Source organism: Desmodus rotundus, chromosome 1 (genome assembly GCF_022682495.2).
Source record: "Desmodus rotundus isolate HL8 chromosome 1, HLdesRot8A.1, whole genome shotgun sequence".
In the NCBI taxonomy this organism is placed as follows: Eukaryota; Metazoa; Chordata; class Mammalia; order Chiroptera; family Phyllostomidae; genus Desmodus; species Desmodus rotundus.
Window position 1 is genome coordinate 106,837,366 of NC_071387.1, and position 15,049 is coordinate 106,852,414.

At 48.5% G+C, this 15,049-nt stretch overlaps 1 protein-coding gene across 1 annotated transcript in view; it reads right to left on the bottom strand.

Moving 5' to 3' along the window:
- Positions 1-1,221: 1,221 nt before the first annotated feature.
- The window catches only part of TEKT5 (tektin 5), a 33,357-nt gene continuing 19,529 nt past the window's right edge, over positions 1,222-15,049 (bottom strand). Inside the window, exons 6-7 of the mRNA XM_024571725.2 lie at positions 4,088-4,242; positions 1,222-1,440 (exon numbers count right to left, since the gene is read on the bottom strand). Of these exons, the coding sequence (XP_024427493.1) occupies positions 1,224-1,440; positions 4,088-4,242 (372 nt within the window). The 3' untranslated portion in view covers positions 1,222-1,223. The remainder of the gene's footprint in view (positions 1,441-4,087; positions 4,243-15,049) is intronic.

Genomic DNA, 15,049 nt, shown 5'->3' on the forward strand with positions numbered 1-15,049 from the left:
AATAAAACCTTGTGTGCACTAAGCAGTTATTTCCCATGCCTCTCTCTCTGGCAACCACCAATCTGCTATTTCTATGCATTTGCCTATTATGGACATTTCATATAAATGGAATCATACAATATGTGACCTTTTCTGTCTGGCTTCTTTCACTTAGCATCATATATTCAAGGTTCATCTGTGTTATAGCATAGATCAGCACTTCATTCCTTTTCATGGCTGAATAGTATTCCATTGCATGGCTAGACCATGTCTTGTTTTCCCATTTACCCACTGAGGGACATGTGGGTTGTTTCCACCTTTTGACTATTGTGATTAGTGCTACTGTGAGCACTTGTGTGCTAGTTTTTTTTTTTCCTTTGTTTTCAGTGCTCTTGGTTATATGCTCAGGAGTAGAATTTCTGGGTCATATAGTAATTCTACATCTAATTTTTTTAAAAGATTTTATTTATTTATTTTTAGAGAGAGGGGAAAAGAGTGAGAAGGAGATGGAGAGAAACATCAATGTGCGAAAAATAATTCGATTGGTTGCCTCTTGCACACCCCCAACCACCAGGGACCTGGTCTGCAACCCACGCACGTGCCCTGACCAGGAGTCAAACTGGTGACCTTCCAGTTCACAGGCTAGTGCTCAGTCCATTAAGCCACACCAGCTAGGGCTACATTTAACTTTTTGAAATAATGTCACTTGTTCATAGAACTTTCTTTTAATACTTACCTGCTTCCTCCTGCCCCATCCACAGAACTGATTTTGCCTCCTTCTTCTCCCATATCAGTCTCTAAAATGCCATTGTATAGATGAGGACGCTTAGGTTGGAAGCTTGTTCAAGGCCCACTGTTCCTAAGTGACAGGTAGGCTCTAGACTCTCAGCTCCAGCGTCCAGTTTCTGAACACCACAGTCTCTCTATGCTGTGCTCCTAAGTGGACAAACAGGATTTACAAAATGAGACCTCTTCTGTTCCTGGGGATGCTGACAACCTCACAACACTCCTCCTGAGGGGTCATGGTCTGTCTCCTCCGGGATCTACCAGAAGGCTGGTTCTACAGCAAGAAATGAGCACCAGGATCTTCGGTTTGGGCACATTTATTTTAGATATATATTTTTTCCATAATAGGACAAAGAGAGAAAACAACACTTTCTTTTATTTTGTTTGTCTGTCTTTTCAAATTTTATACTGTGTAAGGAGCTGGTGTGGAGCAGGGACTGAGGGCTGGTGGCACCAGCTCATGTGTAGCCCACCAGGCGGGGGGTGCTGGGGAAGGTCTTGCGCATCCTCATGCACTTCTCCTTGTCGATGCAGAGGGTGTTGGCCTTGATGGCCAGGTCGTGCTCCAGCCGGCACTTGGTCATTACCAGCATTTGCAGTGTGTCCTGTGCCTCCCGCAGCCTCAGCTTGAGGGTCTGCAGGGTGTCGTCGATGGTGCACACCTCATTCACGAGCCTGGGGCGAGAGCAGAGAATAAGGCACTGTTCACTCAGTTTTTCAACACGGGCACACCTACTATGTGCCAGGAACTGCACCAGGCACTGGGAGACTGCGTTAAGCCAGACGGGCAAGGCTCAGCCATCAGAGGTGGACAGGCAGGGAAGAAATGCATGACAGAGCCACCAAGGGTGATGAGCACAGAGGGAAAAACAGACAGGATGTTTAGGAAAACAATCTGGTTACTGCTCACTAAGTTAAATGTAGACTCTCCATGGCCCAGCAATTCCACTCCTTGGTATCTCCCCACGAGAAGTGAAAACAGATACTCAAACAACTACTTGTACACAAATGTTCATAGCAGCACTAATCACAAGAGTCAAAAGGTGGAGAAAACCCAAATGTCCATCAACAGATGAATAAACAAAAGGTGGTCTGTCCATACAATAGAATATGATTCAGCCATTAAAAGGATGAAATGAAGTACATATAATACATGTGACAACATGGATGGACCTTGAAGACATTAAGTTTGGTGAAAGAAACCAGACTTAAAAGGTCATATTTTGTGACTCCATTTACATGAAATATCCAGAATAAGCAAATCAATGGAGACAGAAAGTAAATTAGAGGTTACCAAGGGCTGGAGGGAGGAGAATAGGGAGTGACTACTAACGGGCCCCACCTGTGGGGGGACTGCACAATGGCACTGTGCTCAGGACTGGAGGACATGCTGCCAGAAGGACCTGAGCTGCCGTCAGAGCGAGCTGCACCTGGCAAACCTGAGCTGGAGAGGTGACAGAGGCAGCCGAGACACCCTTCTCTCCCTGGGGATCTCTAGACCAGCACTGTCCAACAGAACTTTCTGCAGTGACAGAAATGTTCTGTTCTGTGCCATCCAATGCAGGAGCCCCTAGCACTGACTACTGACCACCTGAAATGTGTGTGTGTGAGTAGGGAACTGGATTTAAAATTTTGTTTTGTTTTAATTAACTTAAATTTGAATTTAAATGGGTATTCATTATGTGGACGGGGCATGGATGGGACCTGAGCCATTAGAGAGGGTCAGAAGAGAGGCCACCCATAAAAAGACAATGAAAGTGAAGGCTCAGAGGTGGTGATGGAGGGGCAACAAAGGTAATGCACAGATGGGCCAATTCAGCTGCTGGAGAAGGCAGACAGCCTGAGTCCCATTATCTGCTCAGCCCACCGTGCATGCACACATTCATACACATACACTCACCACATATACCTACACAGGAAAATGCACATAGCGTGCACACACACATATACATAGTATACCAACACAGAGATACACAGACACACACAGATACAGAAACACACCACACACACACATACACACATAGTGTCTGGGGCTCCTGAGCCAAATGTACCCCATTCATGCTCCCTATCTACCCCTCTTGGTGACACAGCTGGTGAATGAAGAGGCAGGGAGCTTGTCCAGGAGCAAGCAGTAGGTCCTCCAGGAGAACATCTGGCCACTCCCCTGAAGCCCTGTTCTGTGTTAGCAGCCTGGGGTAGACAAATGGGCTATCAGAACCCTGTGCTCCAGGAGAACCTGGAGCCCAACCTCAGTGACTAAGAAGCATGAAGCAGGTGGAGGAAGGATCAGGAGATTCTCCCCCAACCCCTCACCCAAGATCTAGACCCCTTCCAGCCCAGCAGGGTGGGACCCTGGCCATGCTGCACCCACTTCCAGGGGTGAAAATCTTCTAGGCCAGCAGGAGGCTGAGGAGCAGGTAGCCAGGCCTTCGCGTTCAAAGCCAAGGGTCGATTTCCCTGCCTACCCCCACAGCATACAACACCCAGCTTTTGTTTCCTGAGTGATTCTCTCAGGCAGTAATGGGCTGCACAAACATCATCCCACGGAACCACCAGCATTTTCTCTCAGAGCATTTTTCCTCCCTCTTTTTCTTTCAGCTCTCGTCTTCACATCTCGGCTCAGGAGGAGGACAAGCCACTGAGTTGGGGGATTGTTACACAGTAATAGAGAACTAATGCAGTCCCCTGCAACACGAAGGGAGCAGAGCAGCCAAGTTACACAGCACATCGTGGGAAAATACCCGCCACGTGTGACGTCCCTGCTTTGTCTGGCTATCATCACTCTCAAGCTCGTACTCCAGGCTCACAAACCCTGTTTCTGGGCCTGCCTGCGCTTTTCACCCCTTCTGCTGTGAGGAGGCCCTTTATCAACAGAAGCAGCCCTTCCTTGGCTAAGCAGGAAGCTATTCCAATGGTTCACAGGTGAGAACTTTACAAAGAGCCATGGAGAATGAGTGAGGTGTGTGCTGGGCTCCTCTTTCATGGGAGTCTGGACAGAAGAAGGGTAAAACAACCATGGGCCAATGGCCACATCTCTGGCTGGGAGGGTACCTCTCTTTAGCTTTCAGGGGGATGCTGGGGGGTTCCCAGAACACAGTGGGGCTATAAAACCATCCCTGGTCTAGGCAGGTGAGACAGGCTTCAGTGCAGAGGGTCGGGCCTTCCCCATGATAGGAGGTTATCTAGGGGCCCTTCACAACTCCAGATCCCCACCCAGTGCCCTATTGAGTTGTGAGACTAGATGTCCTGATTGGTGGAGAGTCGATTTTCCAGACCTAGGTTTTCTGGGAGCTCCCCTTCTAGGGGAGCCTCCATCACTCACTTGAACTGTGGGATGTCCCTGCACAGCTCCACATTGGGGCGCCGGGTCCTGCACTCCAGCCGCGTCTGCGCCACCTTCAGCGGGCACTCCTTGGCCATGATGGACCTTTCCAGCAGCAGGATGGTGTTCTCCACCTGAAAGATCTCCTGCAGCGTCTGCAGGGAGTATGTCGGGTGTCAGGGAGGGAGCATGGGATCAACTCGTTCAGCATCCACTCAGGTGCTTAAATGACTCCTTCCCCAACCTGAGGGGCAGGGACCTCGCTCCTCCTAAAACAATCTTGGGAAAGTAGCTTCAGCGCCTCTCATTACCCAGGCCACTGTGAATGCTGCGGAGGCGCAGCTACTAAGGTTGGCTTTGTTGTCCATCTCCGATATCCACTGGAGTTAGCCTATTAATGTTCACTGGGAGGGGGCTTTTAAGATTAGCATGGATAACCCAAAAATAATAGCTAATTTCTAAATCCACTTTAATCTGAATTAGTCTAGGTTGTTCTATATCATTTTATAATCCAGAGTTTACCTTCCTAATAACTAGGTCAGTAAATAAACTAGAAAGAAAAATAAATAAAAGAAGAAATGAAAGGGATCGGGGTCGGAGTAAGAGTCAAAGTTTTCTATTTAACTATCGAAATATTTTCCTCAACATAATACCCACTGTGCCCTACAAGTACAGCTCCCAGGAAGGAAGAAGAGGGAGCCAGCTGGGGCCTGGAAATGTTCTATATCTTGATCTAGGTGGAGGTTTCACTGGTGTATACGTAGGCAAAAAACAAATTAAAAAAAAAAACAGCATCAAAATTCATCAAGATTTTCTTACACTTTATTTTAAGATTGTTATACCTTAATATAAAATAAAACTAAAATCAGAAAAAGGTTAATCACAAGAAAAGATTGGCAAAGTGTTGATATTCATGTTGGGTACACGTGGATTTTTATGAGAGTCTCTATACTTCTCTGTTTTAAATTTTTCCAAAGTAAAAGAATGAGAGGATGAATAGAGAATGCAGCACAGTCATTACCAGAAGGAACCTGACCTTACACTTGCCCGGCCTTAAGCGCACCCAGAACTGCGGGTGCTCACTGGATGCCACCTTGCTGTGACTGAAACACCCCTTCTCCTCCCACCATCACCAGCATCCCTGGATCTGTGAGCAGTTCTAATGTCCATGCTCCGCTGCTAGGAGAAGACCCTTTGTGGGGGGGCTGTGCCAACACCCCTCCCAGACTTGGCAGGGCCCAATGGTGAGGTTACATGTGCTCTGTTCCCAAAAGCTTAGAAGTGGCTCCTGCCACGGCCGCCAACATCCTTCTCTCAGCTGTTTGCCCATTGCCCTCCCTGGCATTAAGCTCCAAGAAGTCAGGGGCTTTGCTTTGTTTCACCCATGCTGTATTCTGAGCTCCAGGGAGTGTTTGGTGCAGACTGAGGGCTGCCAGGTAAAATACAAGATGCCTCGTTAAATGTGAGTTTCAGATCGACAACAAAGCATTTTTTTGTAACTGTCCCAACTACTGTGTGATCCGAAATTCAAGTTTAACTGAATACTCTGCATTTTTATTTGCTAAATCTGGCAACTCTACTCATAGTAGGAGCTCAGTAAACATTGAATGAATGAATGAATGAATCACAGTTGGATCTGCAAGTCTAGATTTTTAGCTAGCTCCCCAATGATCTCTGTGCATGCTAAGGCTTGGAAACTATGTGGTCTAAAATTGATATGGTCCTGTCTCTCAGATTTTGATATCGGAAAACTGCTTACACATGAATATGCCAGCGCTCCTGAATGGGGTGGGGACTCAAGTATAAGACCCAGTCCCTGCCTTCAAGGACTTTCTAATCATGTTGTATTTCCCTTGCTCATGAGCTATGAAATATTCACAAATCATAACAGGTAATAGGATGACTATTTTAGCTGGGTTGCACTCATATTCTGTGGGCACCAAGAAATTGCTTAAAAGGCTTTTTTTCCAAAGAAATTAAGTCCTGGCTTTCCTATTAGCTTACGCCAAAAGCCTAGAAAGAGAGCATTTTGCTACTTCAAAAGGACAAGAGGATGCCCATTTCCTGCCGTGCTGAGACAGGGGTGGTGGATTTATGGGAGGGCAGGACGCCCGCTCCGCCTCCTTCAAAGGCCTCCGAGGAAGAAGGCAGGCCTGTCACCAGGTCCTCAGTGAGCCACAAAGAACCAGAGTGATGCTGACCACCCGCAGGTTAAACACTGTTCTACAAGAACATTCTGGTCGAGCACAGGAGCTGGCGTGTAAACACTCCGGCAGGGAACGCCTCTCCTAGAAGCCCTGGAGAATTTCCCCAGAAATCTGCCCTTTGGAAGGAGAGCATGTCAAAGACAGGCAAAGCTCAGAAAGCACCACCCAGCCTAGTACAGAAGAAAATTGAGCCTTCTATAAATGAAAAATGCATCTTGGGACCCGACTGCCCAATATGAAAAACAGCCAGGCCCTCGCTCTACCATCCAGATGCCCCCAGTTGGGGCGGGGCGGGGTGGGGGGCTATTGCTGAGGTGGTGGGAGGGGGACATTACTGGTTAGCTGGTATAGCTGCCGTCAGCCCTGCCCCAGCCCAAGCCCATTGAAGGTGGCTGCCAGTAAGGGCTGCTGCTGGGGGAACCTTCAGATGTAGCAGCCAGTGCCCTGAGGCTGCTCTTATCTTGGTTTCTTTTGTTTGCTCTCTCCACACCCTGGTTCCCAGCTCAAGTCTTGGCCAGCCTTGCCAGGGTCTGCAACTAACTTTAGAAAAGGCCTGTCTCTTGGGTCTAGGGAAGAAAGTGACAGTCATCCTGTGCTCAGTCATTCCTTCATCCACGCATTCATTAATTTATGGATTCACTGATTCTCTCATGGACTCACTGAGCACCTGTTAAGTGCCCAGCACTACTCTAGGCAGTGGACACAGAAGGGAATGGGACAGACTTCTGTCCCGTGGAGCCTACATTCTAGTGTAAGTGCATTCATTTGCACCTTTATGCAACAAACATTTATTCTCCACCGACAAGCGCTTCCCACAGTTTGGACAGTGCTTTCTTTAGCCTCACAGAAGTTCAAGTCCTTTCATCTCCTGTTAAAAGCATGTGTTGGACAGCTTCAGTGTGCAGGACATTGTTGGGGGACGTGGCCACAAACGAGGTATCCAATACATTTGCTTCAGTTCTCCAGGAACTCCCACGTGAGCACAGAGAAGGTGCAGGGACACAGCAACACCATGCATGGGGGCTCCTGGAGAGCTGAGTTTGTCGAGTATTTTCAAACCTGCTGAACACTTCCAGAAGGAACTCCAGCATGGCGCCAGCCTGGGGCACTGCCTCCCCAACACCTGCTCCTCTCCCTTGGTCCATAAAGAAAAACTATGGAATCAAGAGGTTTCTGCAGACAACAGGACCCAACTGCTTTCTAACAAGTTTGCTTTCATTCTATGTATCGTTCTGTTTAGGGCAAGTGCTGTTGGTTTTCCATTTTACAGAAGAGACATAAATACATTGTGAATAAATGTATTTTTAAGTGATTCAATTTAAGCATAAATATGGAGTAAATAACAGCCCAGGTGGCACATGGATATAGCAAAATTGGAAATATGCTTCTGAATGGGGTCGGGACTAGGAGTGACCCAGGAATGACTGAATTTGGGAAACCCCATAAAACATTGTGTCTCCCAGGGACTTCAGGGACTTAGAGGCAGCAAGTGAGAAGATCACTGTGAAGTCCCTGGCTTCCCATCTGCTCCTTAGGGCGGCATCAGGTGGTATGTATGTGTGCAGGGCTGGAACCAACTATTGCTTTGTTCTCCGTGCCACCACCCCCTGGCCCCCGTGGCATTTCTTGAGCAGGCCTGCCTATGGATTTTCCAGAACAGTAGGGGTTTTCTGGAATTGGCTGCTTTAGAACCAATCAATGACTCACATCCAAGGCAGATCTGCACAGGTGGGTGTGTACTCTGCCAAAAATGTTCCCCTGTAATCCAGGGGTGTCCAGCCTTTTGGCGTCTCAGGGCCACACTGGAAGAAGAGTAGTCGTTTGGGGTCACACATTAAATACATTGTGTCACATAATCCCCCCAAAATCTCATGTTTTAAGTAAATTTATAGTTTTGTGTTGGGCCACATTCATATCCATCCTGGGCCACATGCAGCCCATGGGCTGCAGGTTGGACACCCCTGCTTAATCTCTTGTCCAGCCTCTGTCACTCACAGCCAGGGTCCTCTTCATTAGAAGGAAGAAAAGAGCCATATACGCACTGTCCTGGGGCAGCCCCTGCCACCCTACCCATCCTGCCAGCCGGTTATCTCCAGAAGCCCCAGGTGTGGTGACTCAGGCTCCAGAATTTGAGGAATGCAATCCTCAAGGGCCAGGAGGCAGGGAGAGTGGGCTGACCGTGGGCAGGGGCTGAAGACAGAGCAGCCTTGACTTTCATGCTCAGGAGGAAGCTAAGGATTTGCTTGGTGCAAACACAGGCTCCAAGTGCCAACCTGGCCTGCCAGGTTCTGAGCTCCAGGTCAGCCTGGTTCCTGGACCTCACATTCCCTGATGTTCGTTCCCTGGGAGAACAGCCCCAAGTCTAAAAGGGTGACCCACATAGCATAGCACATTTACTCCTGGGTACATACTGGAGGGTGTCTTCACCCAGGGCCACTGGGGACTGTAATTTTTGATTGACCAAACACTAAGTGTTCAGTGAACAATTGTTTCCCAGGTGTTTGGTTAAAACAAAAGTGTGGTTGTTGACGGTCAGAGTGCCTGGATCTATCCAGATGCTAGATCCAGCACATCTAAGCCGGGCGACCTTAGGCAAGTGTCTGAAGCTGCCTGGGCATTTTCAGCAAAACAGTAAAATGGGGATCATAATCATTATTCCCACCCCACAGAGTGGAGATCAGGTGATTAGCCCCAGGCTTGAGAAAGAGCTCTTGGAAACCTTAGTGAGTGTACAAAGCCCTTCGCTGCTGGGACACAGCTGGAGAGACGCAGACACTCCTTTGCAGGCACACCTTTGCAGGCACACACAGAGTGATGGTGCGGCGCATGTTTCTCCCACAAACACACCCTGGAAAGTGCCACAAGAAAGTCATAAGCTCCTTTCCTACCTTCCTTTGACCAGTTAGAGTTCTCCTTCTATCCTTCCTCCCTCTCTCCCCGAGTTCTAAATGGCTGCCCTGAGCCCCCAAAGCACCCCCTCTCCCTACTTCCCCAAGAGGTTAACCTTTCTGTTCCCACAAAACCAAAGAACTAAGGGGAAAGAGGCTCCTTGGCGCAGGGCTCAGCCTGGCTCACCGGAGCGGCTGGGCGGGGCCACTGGGGGATTGGCCCAGGGGGTCACCCCATGGGAGGAGTCTCTGCAGCCTCCGCTAGCAGGAACTTGGTTGGGGAGGAGGTGGTGGGAGTGGAGTTCCCACCTCGTTTCGCTTCCCAGGCTTTTTAATCTCTGTGCTCTGCCTGCTGCAGTCTGCCTGTCAGTCCAGGCTGCAAGACTGGGGCAGGAGAGTCCCTTAGCCTCCCACTTGCTGTGCATGGGTGGATGGGGGAAGGGAGCAGTTCATTTCAGCTGACTGAGCCCCTCTATGGTCACAGAGCTCTAGGTTCAAATTCCAGCTCCTGCTCTTCTCTGCTGAGTGATCTTGAACAGGACTTTAACTTCTCTGTGCCCCATGCAATCGTGAACTCATCTACTGAGCTTCTTCACTCAGTGGCCCCTTCTACTGAGCTCAGCATTGCATGGGGCACTTGTTCTCTCATCTGTAAAACTGGCATAATCATAATAAGTCACCCACAGGGTTGCTCTGAGGGTTAAAATGAGATAATGTGTGTAAAGTGCTTAATCTAGTGTCTGACATATGCCATGGGACAGTCCTGCATCCTACGCCAACCCCCATCCTGTAATGTTTTGTCTGTTAGGAGATTTTTCCTTTGGAATCATTGGTTTTCTTTTTTTTTTTTAAAACAAGACAATAGGAAACTCAGATTCATTTGACAGAATTTGTCTTTGCAGGCAACTTAAACTCCTTCAGCCCTCCAGTCCAAGACTTGGGCTTAACCTCCAAAAACCCACGTATTTGGGTGGAAGGGGTCAAGGCAGGGGTCACTTGTGCAATGGAGGAGGAACATCCTCTGTATGACAGCCACCTCTTCCCCCCAACCAAAGTTTTTTTTGCTAACCAAAAAGATCCCCCTCCAGGCGGATTCCCAGCCCCAGGGGCCTCCCTCCACACAGGGTGCCTTGGGGGTAGAAGCCCTGGGAAGGAAAGGAAGTCAGGAGACCAGGGTTCCCATCCAAGCCCTAACACAAACCAGCTGTGGAGCTTACAGCCCCACTTGGAGTCCTAGGCTGCGCAGCATCCCAATTTCCGTATCCAGAAAATGGGGACTCAAGGCCTGTGCTTCCTCTCTGGCTGGGGGGCCGTAAGTGCTGGATGGGGTTAAGTGCTCTATACCTGCTCCAGTCCACCATCTATCTCCCATGCACGCCCAGAGCCACATCCTTGGAGATCAGTCTGAGACTCGTCAGCTGCAGGTATGGCCGGGTGTGAGTGTGTGTGTGTGTGTGTGTGTGTCTTCAAGTCAACCCTCTGCAGATGGCTAGAGTCCAAATACACAGCTTTCCAGGGAATCATGAAGATGTGCTACACAGTGGACAAAATTTTCTATAGAGGTCTGGGTGGTAGATATTTTAGGCTTTATGAGCCATGTGGTCTCACAGTTACTCAACTTGACCAATGTAATGTATACATAATACATAATACATAAATGTATTGGGGGGTGGCAATCTGTGTTCCAATATAACTTATTTACCAAAACAGGTGGTGTGTGCCATTTGGCCCTGGGGCCAGTAGCTTGAGAGCCCTACTGTAGCCCATCACAGAGGAAGTCCTATTCTCTTTAAGCATCCCATTTCATACAAGGCTGCACCTTGGTACTCAAAGTGTGGCCATGGACCAATATTGCAGGACTCTGAGCTCTTGTTAGAAATACAGAATCTCAGGCCCCACTCCAGCTGTACCTATCGACAAAATCTGCATTTTAACAGATTGAAAATGGTAATCATAGGCACATTAAAGTTTTAAGGTAGAGAGGGAATACTTGGGTTTGTATTTTGAGGCAGATCTCTCTCTCTGGCTGTCATTTGGAGAATGGACAGAGGGGAGAGAGGCAGAGAGCAGGAGGCCAGTGAGAACTGAGAGGCAGAAGGGCCCACACCAAAGCATGGTAGACAGACACAGGAACAAGGTCACAGAATATACAACAGGCAAAATGAGGCGCACCATAGTCGCTGGAGTGTGGCAAGTCAGGAAAGGTCAGATTTCAGCTAGCCCAGCCCCTGAATCAGGAGGAGCCTCCTAGAGGAAAGGCTTGGGAGCCTCCAGCCAGCACCACACTACAGAGCATGTGGCCTCGGCAAATCAACAGACCTCTTCAAGCCTCAGTTTCCCCGACTGTGTAATGGAGATAATAACAGTCTCTACCTCAGAGGGTGACTATGAGAATTGATTTAGGTACCCATGTTTTTAGTACTGTGGCCACTACACATAGATCTGGGTTTGTCAGCCTCAGTACTTTCTATCTATCCATCCATCCGTCCATCCATCCATCCATCCATCCACATATCCATCTTTCTGTTTACTACCTTTTTTCCTTTTCTTTCTTCCTTCCTCTCTCTTTCTCCCTCTCTGATCTCTCTCTCCCTCTTTCTGATCAAACCTTAATGCCAGGACACCAGGTCTTCTCACCCTTGGCACTATTGACATTTGGGCCAGATAATTCTCTGTGGTGGGTGCTGTCCTGTGTATTGTACGATGTTTTAGTCGCATCCCTAGACTCTACACAATAGGTGCTAGTAATACCCCAGCAGTAATGTCTCTAGACATTGCCAAATGTCCCCTGGGGTGAAAAATTGTCCTGTTTGAGAACCACGGATCTGGATGTTACCTATATATTGTCATTATGAGGCTGTGCTGGTGAGAGTTTGGGAGGTGTTCATATTAACTGACAGCATGAACTCTGAAGCAAGACACCTAGATTCAAATCCTGGCTTTGCCATTTACTAGCAGGGACATGGGGAGGTTATGCTTGAGGCAAATCATTTGTCCTTGGTTTCCTCGTCTATACAATGGGGCTAATCATGACCCTTTAATAGGGTTGTAGCAGGGAAAGATGAGTTAACAAAAGAAAAGCACTTCGAACTCTGGCTGCATTTGGTAAGTTAATATGTCTTTTGTGGGTATGAGGAATGTATCTCTTCTTTCTCTTTCCACTTGCAGAGGATGGCAAACTAGACCGTGACCATCCACCTCAGCCCTTGTTGGGAACCAGCTGAGGGCAAACCCCAGCCCCCAGTGTGGGGAAAGGATGAGGTCTGTACTGGAAATGGTCTCTGACCACGTCTGGGGTGTGAAAGGCAATTGCCAGGTCTGCCTCAGATGAAACCAAGCTCAGCTCAGCAGAAAAGTGCCCCAATATTCCTGGCTGGAATAGAAATCCACCCAAAAAAACCTTTGAAAGGGGGGATGTGTTTGGCTGGGTTGTTTGCCATGTAAAGTAATCTGCCTACGTCTTGTCTTGTGACAGCAGAGAAAGTCTGTACGGCCAGGAAATTACTTTTGATGTGGAGGGGAAAAATGGATTTAGCAGTTCCAGCCGACTTTTGGTTTCTGGATGCCTTGTGCAACCTTGCAAATTTATTGTTTTCCAAATTGCACGAAGCCAAGGAGTTTCCAAGGAGATGCCTGGCTCAGCGCAGCTTCCCCAGCCCAGGAAAAAAGAAGGCAGCTTGGGATCCTTTTTCTGGTCAAATGGCGGAAGGTTTTCAAGTGCAACCAAGCCCAGGAGCAAGAAAACTGGGGAGGAGAGGATTGCTCTGGAGGGACCTCACCTGAAATTCGGGATGGGAAGGCTCTGGAGCAGGCTGTCCCAAACTCGGCACTCTTAACTTTTTGAGCCACACTTTTTGGGGGGGCTGTCTTGTACCTTCTGTTTAGCAGCTTCCCTGGCCTCTACCCACTATCTGTTAGTAGCACATTGCCCCTCTCCTCACTACCATCCCTGAGTTGTGACAACCAAAATGTCTCAGACATTGGCAAATGCCACCGAGGAGTAAATTCACCCTGGGCGAGAACTAGTCCTCTGGAGGTCAGGTGTTGCACAAGCCCTGCTCACAGCTGATTCTGTCCAGAGCTGCCTCTAGACAATGCCAGGCCAATACTAATCTCAGCTGCTGAGAGGCCATCTGGGGTCAGGGGTCCTGAAAGTCCTGGATGGGGTTGGAAACAGGTGGGTTCTCTGTACTAGATAAGAGATGACTTATCTCTTAGTTCGAGTCTGTGAAAATTCATGATAATCCATTCTCAGGCCTTTGGAGGATCTCCTCTTTAACATATCACAATTTTTAATTATGCATCTACTTATTTTTTTAAAACCAGTCTCCATCGCTAGAACATAAGCCTCCTGAGGGCAGAAACTCTTGTCCCATTCACATTGCATCCCCAGCACCTAACTCAGAGTCTAGTACACAGGATGTACTAAGTAAATGTCTGCTTCAGGGAGGGAGGGAGAACATTAACAAGCATCTGTTGCATGCCTACACCTGGGAGGCACACCTGGAGGACTGGTTAAAGGTCAGATAGCTGGGCCCCAGAGTTTCTGATTCAGAAGGTCTGTGATGGGGCCCGAGAATTTGCATTTCTACCAAGTTCCCGGGTGATGCTGCTGCTGGTCCAAGGACCACACAGCTTGAGAACCACTGGTCTGAACTCTGAATCTCTGGCTCTCACTCCTGGCTGGGGAGTTTGCAGGTTGGATACCCGGGCCACACCCTGGCCAATGAAATCAGAATCCCTAGAGATAGGACCCAGGCATCTGGGTGATTCCAGTGTGCAGCAAGCTTCAGACCTGCTCAGCTTTACTGTCTCATGCAATCCTCACAGCTGGTAGGAGTAGTCCTTTCTTATAGTTTAAGAAACTGAGATTCATATCACTCCCAAAACCCCTTAGCTGTGCCAGAATTCAACCATGGCCCTTTGATTCCAGACACAATGTTTTTTCAGTCACTTTGCTTGTCCCTGCCCTTCAGCAGGTCATAAATCAGACCATGGCTTTTTACCATCTTTAGAGCTAGTATTCATTGAGCACTTACAAGGTGACTGTGGTTGCTGCCCTTATTCTGACAACAAATATTTGCCTATCAGTATTACTCCAATTTGAAGGAGGGAGGAACTGAGGCACAGAGATGGGGCAAACTGACCTTGGCCAGGTGACCAGGTAGCCAGGAAGTGCTAAAGCTGGAATTGAACCCAGCCACCTGCACTGCACTGTGGGGCTCATGTATGGGGGATGGAGAATGTTGAGATGGAAGGGGAATCTGGACCAGGATTCTGCAAGCACATGTGGAAGTCGGGAGTATAGGCAAGGCTGGGTGGGCAGCAGGTCTCAAGCAGACAAGCAGCCAAGGATCCAAAAGTGGACAAGTCATCACTTAGAAGAAGTCAAGAGACTGCTGGGACATACCTATACCCAGGAGATGCCCAGGCAACCCTCTGCCTCATCCAGGCTGAATCTCACATTCTTCTTGTCTCCGCAGTAACTAATACCAATGATTGCCCCACCCAGGGAGTCCAGTCAAAGCATATGATTGGCTAATACCAACTGTAGAGTGCAGTGGGAAGAGGAAAATAGCTTCCTTGCGTATCAGTGGCATTCACAAAATGAGCTCAAACAGCCTCATTTGTACTGCCTACCCCCCCCACACACACACTTATGCCATGCTAGCCATTGCTCATTCTCCCCACTGCTCCTGTTTGGTCCATCCAACCTACTGCATTTTTTGGCTACCTTCCCAGCTCTGGACTTTGGCTCTATTTCTCTGATTCCAGCAGCTCCTCTCCCATTTGGCACAGTGTCACTGTGGACAGATACTGGTGATGCACCCCCTCTGGGCTCTCATGGACCCCCTCATGCACAGTGT